The sequence below is a fragment of the Spermophilus citellus genome, assembly GCF_964194105.1.
Source record: "Spermophilus citellus genome assembly, chromosome: 9".
NCBI lineage: Eukaryota > Metazoa > Chordata > Mammalia > Rodentia > Sciuridae > Spermophilus > Spermophilus citellus.
In genome coordinates, this window is record NC_138191.1 from 5,552,510 (window position 1) to 5,566,424 (window position 13,915).

General features: G+C 37.1%; 1 protein-coding gene across 24 annotated transcripts in view; it reads left to right on the forward strand.

Moving 5' to 3' along the window:
* UBAP2L (ubiquitin associated protein 2 like) overlaps positions 1-13,915 on the forward strand; it is a 45,718-nt gene that overhangs the window by 15,089 nt on the left and 16,714 nt on the right. For 13 of the 24 annotated variants that reach the window (XM_081305808.1, XM_081305802.1, XM_081305801.1 and 10 more), the window contains exons 9-15: positions 1,881-1,940; positions 3,783-3,835; positions 5,439-5,524; positions 7,179-7,350; positions 12,234-12,432; positions 12,978-13,255; positions 13,427-13,599. In XM_081305808.1, coding sequence (XP_081161934.1) covers positions 1,881-1,940; positions 3,783-3,835; positions 5,439-5,524; positions 7,179-7,350; positions 12,234-12,432; positions 12,978-13,255; positions 13,427-13,599 — 1,021 coding nt within the window. The remainder of the gene's footprint in view (positions 1-1,880; positions 1,941-3,782; positions 3,836-5,438; positions 5,525-7,178; positions 7,351-12,233; positions 12,433-12,977; positions 13,256-13,426; positions 13,600-13,915) is intronic. The other 11 variants (XM_081305810.1, XM_081305811.1, XM_081305807.1 and 8 more) reach the window with 1 other exon arrangement.

Consider the following 13,915-nt stretch of genomic DNA (forward strand, 5'->3'; position numbering starts at 1 on the left):
TCTTGTCTCTGGACTTAAGGAATTTTTTTTTTGTGTGTGTGTCTATATGTATGTGCATTGTTGGGGATTGAATTCATAGCTGCCTCCTTGCTAGGCAAACGCTGTACCATTGAGCTATTTCCTCAGTTCAGGAAATAATTTTTTCGAGGTTACAGTTAAATTTAAAAAGCGAAAGAATAGTGTTTAGATATAGAGATCTGGGACAAAAGCAGTAGCAATTAAATTACTGTGTACTGATTACTTACCTCGTGCTTATGAGCCTATTATATGTGCTATTTCACTTGGTCTCTTCACTGTTTATGAAATAGACATTATTTATCATCACTTTCCTGATGATAAAACTAAGACTGAAAGAGGTTACGAATTTGCTGGTAGTTGAACTTAGAATTTTATGATTCTAAAAGTCTATCCTCTTACGGTAATATCATGTGGCTGCTGTTAGTTCCAAGTGTTTCCTAGAGTTTATTTTGGAGTAGCATTGGTTTTTGAAAAGTTATCTAGAATCAGACAGTCACTTAATTAAGTCATTACTTGTAGAGATGAACAATCAAAGTCCACAACTGTTTGTTGATTTGTTTTCTGGTACCAAGATAAGAATATCCTTTTTTTTTTTTTTTTTTTTTTTTTTGCCTTCATTTTTGAGAAATCTCAATAACTGAGCAAGAATGAATTCTCTGACCTCCCTCTGTCTAATAGCCTTCTTGCTCTGGTGAATATTATGAGATTTGGGTAAGAGCTTTTTTGCTAGCTGACTCTGTGTCTGCATCCAAATAGGATGTAAATGCTTAAGGATATGTTAGACTTGTGGGATAAACCCAGATGTGTTTTGGAGTAAAAGGTACACATGTTGCTTTTAAAAGTAGTAGCCTCTAGGCTTCTTGTGAGATCATCCACCTCCTTGCGGAGCCAGCACATGATAGCCTGAGGCTTTTCCTCTTGTGAAAGGATCTAGCTTAATAGTAGGGCCTGAAATAGGCTCTCTGACGCCTTATCCATTTAAATTTGCCTAGTTTCCTTTCAAAGATAATTATCTTTATCTCCGGATCTTTAGGAGGGTCTTTGGAAAAAACAACTTGTATTCTGTTGCACACAAGATGTTATACCTTAGGTTTGAGAGTTACCACTTTTTGTTTGCCAAACTGCTACTTCATAAGCTCATTTTTAATATTTCTCATGGGGGGAGGGTGAAGTTGAGGTATTGGCAAAAGATAGGTATCTTGTTAAGTTTCACTACCATTCGGCTGTAAAATGTTCCAATCTCTTTTACCTTCCTATACTTAAGAGACATTAGAAGTGTTCTTCACTCATTTTCTGATGAATTTGTAGAGGTAGTATAGTAGCAGTCTCAATGTCAAAAGTTACTATTTTCAAACTGTTTGTTCTGGGCTATTTGGCTTTTCAATCTTTGCCAGAAAAGATGATAAAAATTTAAGCTGTTTTTAGTTGGGAATATATATTCATTCGTGGCATTTCAGTTCTTAGCATTAGCTGTCTTTAACAAGGATCTGGTTGGAAGTACAGGGTATGATGATGTGAATTTTTTATGTCTGGTGAGTAGAAAAGTAGATTTTAGAAGTCTGGAATCAGAAATCAGTGATGTGTGACTGAAAAAGATCATCTTGTTAGTGTTAAAGTGTTGAGTATACTTCATGCATTTCCATCATTTTGATTTCATGATGTGACATGCCTTCATGCATGACATTTTTTTGTGTTTTCATAATAGTGAATTTCAAATTGCCTTTTTAATTTAAAAATAAATTCAAACCTACCCTTAAAATATCCACAGGTACAGTGGGAATTATGTATTGGGGGCAGATATTCTCATTCACATGCAAAATTTCACTGGTTGTTTTTTTCTTTTCTTTTCTTTTTTGTTTCAGGACTTGATTTCATTGGGGTTGAGGGGTCAAATTATCCCCGAAAATTTGAGACTGCTCCTGGTATGATACATCCAGGCGCCTAACTGCCCCGGATATTTTTATAGATTTTTGTGAACTGAAATATCTGTGGATATGTCATTTTTCTGTCTTTCTGCTGCTTCTTTCTGCATTTTTCTCTCATATTCTATGCCCACTTGTCTTTATAACTTTGTTCATTAAATCAGTATTTGAAATTTAACATACAACTGTGCTTTATGCTGAGGGAATGGAAACCCTGATCTGTTGGCCAGAGCATTTCCATCTTAATATTCCTTAATGCTTCCTCAACATAGTTCTCTTTGTAGCTCTGATTGTACTTCCTGTATAGGAAAGTATCAAGTAGGGATCTACAGTCTTCGTTTCTACCTAGTTGAATGCAACAGAGTGCACAGAGAATATTCTTGCATAAAGGGCATAGATCAGATAACCCCTTAGGTCCCTTCTAAAGCTAAGATATTAAGTGCAAACTCATTTGGGTTCCATTTAGCCAGGATGGAATGGGTGTCAATGTGGAGAAAGAGTGGTATCACCAGAGAGGAAGAGGAATGTGGTTTGTAACTCGTCTAGAGATTGGACTTTGGTCTTAAAGGGCATTGTCATTATTGAGTGGTTTGGAATTTCCTTGGTACACTTTTAAGACTTCCTGGGAAGATCATTACAATAAATGTATTTCCTGTAGGAAACAAGATTTTTCATTATTAAATGTTTAGAAGAATTTCAAATGGATTTTGAAGGTATTAGAATACTTTTCTTCAGTGAAATAGCTTATGTGCCAGACATTCGTTCTTATAAGAACTTTCCTCCATTTGGAGAAAAGACCTCATTATTCATTATGTACTGTTTTAAAGAAGAAAATAAGGGCTTCCTTGTCCCTTCTTCAGATAAGTTCTTACTGTGGTCTTTTGGTTGAGGGAAAGAATAATGGTTCTCATAAAAATTCTCACCCAAATCCTTTAAGATTTGGCATTTTCTTATTCTGAGGTTATATATATGTATAAAGCAAGCAAAACGGAATGTGGAGGGTAGTTTGGCTGAGACCTTTCCTTTAGAAACTGTAACTCAGCATATAACATGAGGAGATTGTATACCTCCGTCGTCTGTGAAATGACCTTCACAGGTCTTATTTCATCTTTTGTATGAGTAGGTTAGGATAATGTAGCTATTGTTCATATTGGACTTTTCAATCTCGTCTTCCAAAAAGAATAAATATATAGCACTTTCCTTATTAGTTAAACCAATAAACTCATGAAGTTGACTTCTGAGTAGGCAGTTTTTATTCTGTCCATTATATAATAGCAGATAGTTTTTAGTCTCCTCAATGTGACTTTCAAACCACCTCTTTGTCATTGCCCTGTCACTAACCATCATATGCCAACTATTTGTATTTCTCTAATACTGCTGCTATCTTTCTTCAGATTGCCTGCAGATTTTTTTTGTCATACCAACCAAATAAATAGATATAGTTTGCATGTTCTAGTTTAAATCCTGCCGTTTTGTTGAATTGGCTACTAAGTGAGAACTGATGGGCTTGATACTACCTGAGCATTCCATCAGAAGTCAGCTTCTCCCCTCCCCCTTCCCGCTTCTCTTTCCTCTCCCTCCTTTCCCTCCCTCTCTCCTGTTACAGTGTTACAGCTATGTAACAAAAGCTGAAAGTAGCTATAAAATCATATTATTAAAGCCCAGCTACTCTGAGGAGTCACCCTTTCTAAAGAGTCTTTCCCCATCTCTGAAGCCTAAGAATTGCTTCTGATTTGTAAATTCTGGTCATACTTCCGGCTATAAAGAATGTTAACTTATTAGTATTTTGTGTATGTATTGACTGACAGTAAAACCTATTATCATTTCCTTCTTTATTCCCAGGTGCATGGAGGACGGCAACAGAGGAGTGGGGAACTGAAGATTGGAATGAAGATGTAGGTATTCTCAGGTCATTCCTCATTAGTGCCTTCTATCCCTAAGTGGTGTTTAGGGATAGAAAATGGGTATGTTTCTACCCCTCAAAATGCACCCTTAAAATTCTGACCCAAAACTTTTACATCCAAAATAGTGTTCTGAGCCAGAACATTTCACATATGTTATATGAAGGAGACTGGGCATGAACAGGACTCTGGAACCACACTATGGAAAGGGCAAGTGCACTTGTGTAAGTCCAATATCTGATTGTCGGATTTATCCAAGGAAGAGATGGTGGTTGGGTAGGGCACCAGAAATAGAGTTAGGCAGGTAGTAAATTGAGTAATAGCTGCCAGTGGCACACGACTCTGCTTGAAGCCTTTCCATTATTTGGTATGAAGTCCTGTAATGGATTGGCAATGGTTACAGAGTCAGAGTTGTAGTATCAAATCCTCAAGCTTGCAATCTGGTTGGTTCTGGTAGCCTTTTAATTATTTGAAGCCCAACTTTGTAATTATAATTGAGATGAATATGTGTAGACTTGGCCAATCTGCCAGCTTGACTGAACTTGGAGACCTCATAGTGCGTGGCATACAAACAAGCTCTGTGAATTCATTATTACCCAAATAAAACAGTTTTGCCAATTCCTGGTCATAGTTAAGCTGTTGTTGTGAGTTATGGTTTTCAATAGTCTGAATAAACTCTTTTACCATTTAGTAATCTGTTTTTCTATGTTTATATATAGACAGGCAAGATAGCTTTTGGGTTAAGTGGAAATGACATTTCAAAACTGTTTTAGTTGCTGTTTTAGTCCTAGGTTTTAAAATTTCAGATGCATCATTATTAGAGGTTGATTATTTTCTGTTGTAACTGAGCTAGACTGCTGTGTGGTCTTGGGCAAATTCTATTGCTTTTGAGATTTGGCTTGTTCTGCTTAAGTACCTATCATAATAAAAGAGAAGACAGGGTGAATTTCCTGTTTATTAGAAGAGACATTTTAATAAGGAAATAAACCAAAACAATGCAAATCAACTTTTATAGAGCAGGAAGTATAATTTCCTTCAACTACTTTTCTAATTTTAGTATCTTATGAATATAAAGACACTGTTAAGACAAAAATTGCATTATAATTAAAATTATCTCCAAAAGACCTTATCTCACCAGCACTTGGGCCTATACTGGTCAGAAGCAAAAAAAAGTAACTTTTTTGTATCTTTCTTGGCCATGATCTTCCTTTCATTTGTAGAAGTGGGAGTGGGCAAGGGCAATAGTAGAAGGTAAATGTGGTTTGGGTAGAAGTGGGAGTGGGAACTCTAATGGGAAGATACAAAGGGACTTTTTCTCTTTATGATTAGCACGCATATGAACCTGAGAGTTCATGTGTGTATATGATGATGTGACTTCACTCTATTTTATTGGATTCCTTGGTTCTCTCTTTGGATAAAATCATTGACTATGTATTGAAGGGGTTTAAAGGTCAATCCATTCAAGATTCCTCAGGGGTAGATAGTTGTTTCTTCATAGGGTTTTCCCTTGTTCTTGATGTTGAATTTGCCTCTCCTGTGCCAGATTCTTCCAGTAGATCCCCTGGCACCACGAGTGATTAATTCCTCTGTTTTCTAGCTTTCTGAGACCAAGATCTTCACTGCCTCTAATGTGTCTTCAGTGCCTCTGCCTGCGGAGAATGTGACAATCACTGCTGGTCAGAGGCAAGTGTGTGGTAAAAGTACCTTTTCCTAAAGAGATCTGCTGAGGTAGCTACAAGAAAGTGGCACCGCCCTTCACAAGCTCTCTGGTGTTGAGAATAATAATAATCACACTAGTTCCCTCTTCAGTTGAATGGAAGTCCATATGTTTCCATTTTAAAGCTGATTTTCACTTGAAATAACCCATAATTACATAGATCAACCTGTGTTGTCACCAGTATCGACTGATTGAAATCTGGTTGGTTCTGGTAGCCTTTTAATTATTTGTATGTAACTTGTCTTGAAGTAAGCCAGGGAAAGAAAAGCCAAGCTGAAAGTGAAAATGCTATGTCCCCAACTATTCAATAGCTTTTTCTCTTGATTTATAATAATGATCTTTGTCTGCTGATCCCACTCAGAAGTTGGTTCCATATCCATTGGTTCTGTGTCCATGAATTAAATCAGCTATATATCTATAAAACTACTTAATTTAGAAGGTTCCAAAGAAGTATGATAGGAATCAGTAAGAATAGGACACTAAATATGTATATTACACATGTGCGCGCACGCCCACACACACATTTTTTTTTTTTTTTTTTTTTGTGACACCAAATATATTCTTCCACACCAGTGATGCAGTTCTCCAACCAGGTGTTTAGCAGTGCAGTTCTGACACTGTCCTGGAGTTGGCACAGATGCTAATTACAGGTTCAGTAGTTCATGAGAATGACGCAGGAAAGTGTTTTAATTATCGTTAACCTCTTTATTATGAAGGTGCAATTCAGGAATAGCCAAATAGAAGAAATCCGTAGGACACAGTATGTGTGGGTGCGGGCATATGACTTTCCATGTCCTCTGCAGGTATCTGGAAACTTGACAGATATCTCATTATTCTAGAGCTATAAATTGTAGACATAATTGATTAAATCATTGACCATTGATTATTGGACTTGATAGCCAATTTCACTGCCTTGGAAATGGGTTGGGATGGGTTGGGAAGGGCTGAATATTCCAATCCTCAGATTTGGTCTTTCTAGTGACTCAGATCTACCATGGGTTCACCACATTAGCGTAAACTCAGGTATGGTAGAAACAAGCTTGTTGTGAATAAGAAAAGACACAGTGATGTAGGAATTTTTTTTTTTTTTTTTTTTTGGTTAGGAGTGGGAATCAATCCAAGACTAGGCACATGCTGGGCACACACTGTATTACTGAGCTACACCCCCAGCTTCCTGTTTTTATTATATCACTGATAACTTTTGAAATTTTATAAAACTAGGGAAAACACCTCCAAAAGTCTCCATTTGAAGATACCAACCTTCTGGTATATGATTCTTATATTTTGGATATTATTAATGACAAATATTTAGTATTGCAGTCACGAACATACTTGTAGATTTTGGGCCAAGTATTGAGCTGGTAATTAGCATTTGATATTTCATTAAATTAATAACTTTCACTAAAATGAAAGCCATTATTATTGGCACCTAGTGGAATTTAGCTAAATAGTGGCTCTCATGCATCATTTATTTTGATAAATTAAGCATTTCAGGGCTTTATGTTTTGAGTTCATTCAAGAGCATATCATTAAGTGGCTTTGTTTTAATCTAACCATGATCTGAATCAGGTGTTAGAAAATGTTCAGTCATTATTCATCAAGATCTTTCTCTTCCACTAGAATTGACCTTGCTGTTCTCTTGGGGAAGACACCATCTTCAATGGAGAATGATTCATCTAATCTGGATCCATCTCAGGCTCCTTCTCTGGCCCAGCCTCTGGTATTCAGTAATTCGAAGCAGAGTGCCATATCACAGCCTGCTTCAGGGAACACATTTTCTCATCATAGTATGGTAAGTTTGGTTTATCCTGATCAAACCTTCCCACCAATTCTACCATGCTTACCCAGACAGCCTTTTCCCAAAGGCTAAAATTTTAAGAATTCAGCTTTAAGGTCTTGGATTTATTGTACTTAATTGTAGTACTGGGGAGGAGGATCCAGGGGCACTTTATACTGAGCTTCCCCAGCCCTTTTTATTTTTAATATGGAGGCAGGGTCTCACTAAGTTGCTGAGTTTGGCTTTGAACTTGTGATCCTCCAGACATCGCCTCCCAAGACACTGGGATACAGAGAGTCACAAATGTATTCTGCAAGAGGTTGATTTTATAGACACAGAAGGGCTGAAAAAAACAGAAATAGGATAAAAAGTCATTTCAAAATTACTTTCCCTGTGAGATAAGACAGGGATACAGAAAAATAGAAAAATAACCAATTGGTTAGCATCAGGTTACATTTTTTGTGTGTGGATTAAGACCAAGAAACTTTTATTACTCTCACCTATTTGAAATTCAGCTGTTGGAACCAGCCTGTTTGGGAAATTTAGCTGTTTTCTCTCCTAATTTTTCAGAAAGTCAAAAAACAATGTAATTTCAGTTGGAGTTGGAACTTTTATATGTGTGACTCTTGATTTTTTAGTCTGATTGGTTAGAATCTAGTGTAGATTAGTCTAAAGCGGTGATCTTCTGTGTTTAACAGTTTCAAAGACAGGATTGGTAATAAGGTTAGGCATCCTCTTTGTTCTTTTAAGCATCTTTGGGTGTACAGATGTTGAGTTGGGCACTAGAGGATAGCTCTAGAACAAGCCTTAGCTCATAACAAACTGAGTCATCTTAAAAATGAGTTAACATAATTTATTAATCGTGCTGAACAGTTTTTTATTACTCCTGAATAGAGAAAATCAATGGCATCAACTTAATAAGTTTTGACTCTTTCAGGCTGGGGCCGTGGCTTAGTTAGTGGTAGAGTGCTTGCCTTATATGTGTGAGGCACTGAGTTCCATCCTCAGCACCACATTAAAATAAATAAATAAATAAATAAATATTTTGGGTCCATCTACAACTAAAAAAATACTTTAAAAATATTTTTTTGACACTTTCACAATCCTAATTAAACTTTGGTGAGAGATTGTAGTAGTTCCCCATAGCTCTCTCTTTTTTTTTTTTTTTTTTTTGTACCAGGGATTTAAGTCGGGCACTCAACCACTGAATCACATCCCCAGCCATTTTCGTGTTTTAGAGACTGGGTCTCACTGAATTGCTAAGTGCTTCACCAAGTTGCTAAGGCTAGCTTTGAATTCTCTATGCGCCTTCCTCAGCCTCCTGAGCTGCTGGGATTCCAGGTGTACACCATTCCCCATTTTTTGATGAAGTAAAATTAAAATTGCCTTATGTGTTTTTTTTTTTTTTTTTTTTTTGAGAATTTTTTTTTAATATTTATTTTTTTAGTTTTCAGCGGACACAACATCTTTATTTGTATGTGGTGCTGAGGATCGGACCCAGCGCCTCGCGCATGCCAGGCGAGTGCGCTACCGCTTGAGCCACATCCCCAGCCCCCTTATGTGTTTTTATAAACCATACATTTGTATGTTAGGTTTCTAAAATCTAGGGTCTTTCCATATCACAACTTGTTAGCTGTGTTTCCACTTGTCTGAAAATGGGAATAAGAGTGCTTGTTCTTCCTGTCTTGGGGGGCCTCAGGAAGATAATTAAACTAATTGATACCAATTATACAAATGTGGCAATTTTAAATAACCTATAATGCATAGTACACACAACTTCTTGATTTACAACATTTAAAAAAATAAAGGAAGTCAGATACAGTTGTGCATGCCTGTAATCCCAGGGACTTGGGAGGCTGGGGCAAGAGGATGACTAGTTCAAAGTTAGCCTCAGCAAAAAGTGAGGCGTTGAACAACTCAGTGAGACCTTGTGTCTAAATAAAATACAAAATCAGGCTGGAGATGTGGCTTAGTGGTTGCATGCCCCTGAGTTCAGTCTCTGGGATGTAAATAAATACGTAAGTAAAGGAGGGCTGGGGAAATAGCTCGATTGGAGAGTGCTTGCCTAATATGCACAAAGCCCTGGGTTTGATCCTTAGAGCCACAAAATATTATTTTATTTATTATAATTTAAACAAAGATAATACAAGGACCAATTATAGTCAATAAATCCTGTTACTCCTTTTTTTTTTTAAATTTTTTTTATAGTTTTGGAGATAGCATGCTTTTATTTTAAGCATGCTTTTATTTTATTGTCATTTTTATGTGGTGCTAAGAATTGAACCCATTGCCTCACATATGCTAGGCAGGTGCTCTGCCACTGGGCTACAGCCTCAGCCCCCTAAGTTACTCCTTTTTTTTTTCCTCTCTCTGTTTTTTTGGTGGAGAGTTTCGAGAGGTAAGCAGACCTTTTCTGCGCAGATAATTTTATTTTTCCAGTTTTATTAATTATTTTAACTTAGAAAACTGTTGAGGTAGCTACTAATCCAGAACTGTCTCAGTTTTTAACTATTGTCCTTGAAGTTTTTTTGTTTTAAAATTTTTTCTTTTGTGTTAATTCAGAAGTGGAGGTGGTTGTTTTGCCACAAAGGTAACAGATGAGGAAAGTATCGGGGTTACAAAGAAAATAGAATGCTGGTAGTAAGGTGTGATGAAAATCAGGAAGTGTTACAAATCCCTAAAACACATGACTAGATCCGTGGTTAAGTGATGTATGCCTCTTTTAACTGCCCTCTTAATGTTTGGAATTGTGAATATGCACGAAAAATCAAAATTTTAATATTTTAAATATTTTAAAATTCATTGTGTCATATTCTATGCATAGGATTTCTGTAAAAACCTATAAAATTTTATAGGACACCTACAAAATTGCCCAATTTAAGTGGAGGTTTTGTTGTTGATGCTAGTCCCTCCCCCAAAAAAATATTGGAGATTGAACCTAGGGGTGCTCAGCCATTGAGTACATCCCAACCCTTTTTATATTTTTTATTTCGAGACAGGGTCTCACTAAGTTGCTGAGGCTAGCTTTGAACTTGTGATCCTCCTGCCTCAGTCTCCAGAGTCATTGGGATTATAGGTGTGTACTACCATGCCTGGCTTCAATATAATTTTTAAAAAAATTTTTTAATATTTACTTTTTGTAGTTGTAGTTGGACACAATACTTTATTTTTATGTGGTGCTGAGGATCGAACCCAGGGCCTTGCACTTGTTAGGCGAGCACTGTACCACTAAGCCACAACCCCAGCCCCTCAATATTTAAGTTTTTATAGGAATATCAAAAAGATGTTTTTAGTAAACTTCCATGTTTCCTTAACATTCTATTTAATGTGTGCTGATAGGTGAACTAAATATAAATAGTATTTTGTTATCCTCATTACCTTTATTTAATCAGTATTATTTAATGTAACTTTTTTCATTGAGCATAATATTAGAGAGTTAATTTCCTTTAATATTCATTAGATCTAGATAAAGAACTTTGTATTATGTATAAAATACAATGGACATTAGGTAATTTTTTTGTCTTTAATTTTTTGCACTTGGCAGAATATTTTAGTTGCATTAGATCATGTGTGTCACAGTCCCTCACTTTAAACTAGACTTCTCAGATTATTTTGTTTTGGTAGTGGGGATTGAACCCAGGGACACTTAAAACCAGTGAGCCACATTCCCAGCCCTCCCCCAAGCCCCCCTTTTTTAAACAAGGTTTTGTTAAGTTGCTTGGGGCACCAACCTCCTGCGCTACTGGGATTATAAGTGTTTGCCATTGTGCCTGGCTCAAGTTTTTGTTTGAATAATCTTGGGATATAGCTCAAAGTGGGAAGAAAAAACCTTACCTTGAGTTGAATAGACAGGTGTTCTATGAGAAAGCATTGCTGATGATGACATGCTACGTTTGAACAAGTACCTGAGTAGGACAAGATTAATTCTCCTTGAAGTTTTTTGTTTGTTTATATGTTTGTTTTTTGAGGCTAGTCAGGGTCATGAGGTTGATCTTTGGATCCAAAAGTGTTAGAGTAAAAATTTTGCTTAGTTATCATGCAGTGATTCTATAAAAAATAATCAAGCCATTGAGTTGTCAATTTTATCTAGTGCAGAAGTTGGGATGGCCCTTTAATTTCTCTTTGCCTATAAGCTAGTTATGAGCAGCATTCAGTTTAAGTTGGTTTTGTTTCTTTTGGATTGTTTAGTGGTAGGGGCAAGGATATAATGACAAAAGTAAAAATTTTATGTGACTTTGGTATTAATTTAATAATCAAGTATTAATTTATGTAAAAATCTTGAAGGGGGGGAACTCTCCAGTTATCAAGGCATTATCCCTAAGATGGAGAAAGTGATGGTGATTATAAGTTTTTAAGGGCTATCATCTTTTTAAAATTTAGATTTGTTGGATTGATATATAAAAACATAAAATTATGCATATTAGTGGGGGTTTTAATATGTATTGCTCTAGTTTTCTTGAGTCCTGTGTTCCATGTACATGTTAAGTACAGATATATTATTTGTTAAATCCTGATTAAACTTTATGAAGTGTACTACTACTATTTATATTTTCATATGAGGAAACTGAGGCAAAGAGACCTTAAAATAATTTTTCTGTGGTTGCCATACCCCGAATTCGAATCTAATTGTCTGACTCTGAATCTTAAACTCAATGGACTATGCTATATACTCAGTCTTATAGCATTCTGTTTTGAAATGGGGTGTCAGAGTGTTGCCCAGGCTTTTCTTGAATTCCTGGATCTGTGATCCTCCCAAGTAGCTGGGACTGTAGACATGTGCCATGGGCCCGGCTTAGTAGCATTCTTCATTTGTTTGATCCATACTAGCTTGCAAACTGGATAAGTGTCTTTCTTTAGCAGACAAGTTCCAGGCTGTAAATCTCTCTGTTGATCTCCAGGTGAGCATGTTAGGAAAAGGATTTGGTGATGTCGGTGAAGCTAAAGGTGGCAGTACTACAGGCTCTCAGTTCTTGGAGCAGTTCAAGACTGCTCAGGCCCTGGCTCAGCTGGCAGCTCAGCATTCTCAATCTGGAAGCACCACCACCTCCTCTTGGGACATGGCCTCAACGACACAGTCCCCATCACTGGTGCAGTATGGTAAGAAGATGTGAAGTGACTTGAATCCCTTATGTGTTGGACTATTATTGTGAAGAAGCTGGTGAGGGGAGTGGAAAATGTATCCCGATGAGAGGGGTAGCGCTCTCTGGTTTTGTCAAAGAGTCTGAGTTCAGAAAGTTGGGAAATAATAAAAATTTGAAGCTATGTATCTCTGTCATTAAATTTTTTTGTTTCATAGGATTTTTTAAAATTACTTTTAAGTTTATGTGTTTGAGAATGTGTTGCCTTTGGGCTCATGGAGTTGGCCATTTAAGACCTTATACTTTAAATTCGAGCAATTCATGGATTCCTGTTTTGCACAGGCATAGTAATAGTATTGATTTGATTAGGCTATTTTTAAGAATGGATAAGATCAGTGATTGTTGCCTATAGAAATGAAATGAGATTCATTCCTAAAAGAAAACCTGTCTATATGAGTTTCTGGTCTTTGAGGGTCTGGTTCATGGCATTAGTGCAAGGCAGTAGCCTTTCCTTGAAATGTATTGGAACCTTGAACCTCACACCTGTTGGGTTTCCTTTTGCAGATTTAAAGAACCCAAATGATTCGACAGTACACAGCCCCTTTACAAAGCGCCAGGCTTTCACCCCATCTTCAACCATGATGGAGGTGTTCCTTCAGGAGAAGCCACCTGCAGTGGCCACCTCCACCGCTGCACCTCCACCCCCCTCTTCTCCTCTGCCAAGTAAATCCACCTCGGCTCCACAGATGTCTCCTGGGTCTTCAGACAACCAATCCTCCAGCCCTCAGCCAGCTCAGCAGAAACTGAAACAGCAAAAGAAAAAAGCCTCACTGACTTCTAAGGTACTTGAACTTTTTAGGTAGCTGTTACTGCAAGGAAGTATTGGATTTGTGAATTAGGTTGATATGGGTTAAGTTTGGAAATTTGAAATCAAAGGGAATGTTTACTAACATTCCCATAGTAAGATTGTATTGAACCATTGTATTTTCTTCTCCTTTACCCTTTTTTTATAGATTCCTGCTCTGGCTGTGGAGATGCCTGGCTCAGCAGATATCTCAGGGCTAAATCTGCAGTTTGGGGCATTGCAGTTTGGGTCAGAGCCTGTCCTTTCTGATTATGAGTCCACCCCCACCACGAGCGCCTCTTCAAGCCAGGCTCCAAGTAGCCTATATACCAGCACGGCCAGGTAGTATAAACATTAGTTTTTTGCTAATTGTTCTAAGTCTCTTGCTGAGACACTGTTCTTTTAACTGGCTGGGAGAAAAGTAATGAATTACAGCATTTTGTTGAATACTTTAAAATGGTGTTACTAGGGCTGGGCTCAGTGGCATATGCCTATAATCCCAGAGACTTGGGAGGCTGAGGAAGGAGGATTGCAAATTTGTGGGCAGCCTCAACAATTTAGTGAGGCCCTTAGCAACTTAGCAAGATCCTATTTCAAAATAAATTATGAAAAAAAAGAGCTGGGGATTAATGGTAAAGTGCCTCTATGTTTAATCCCA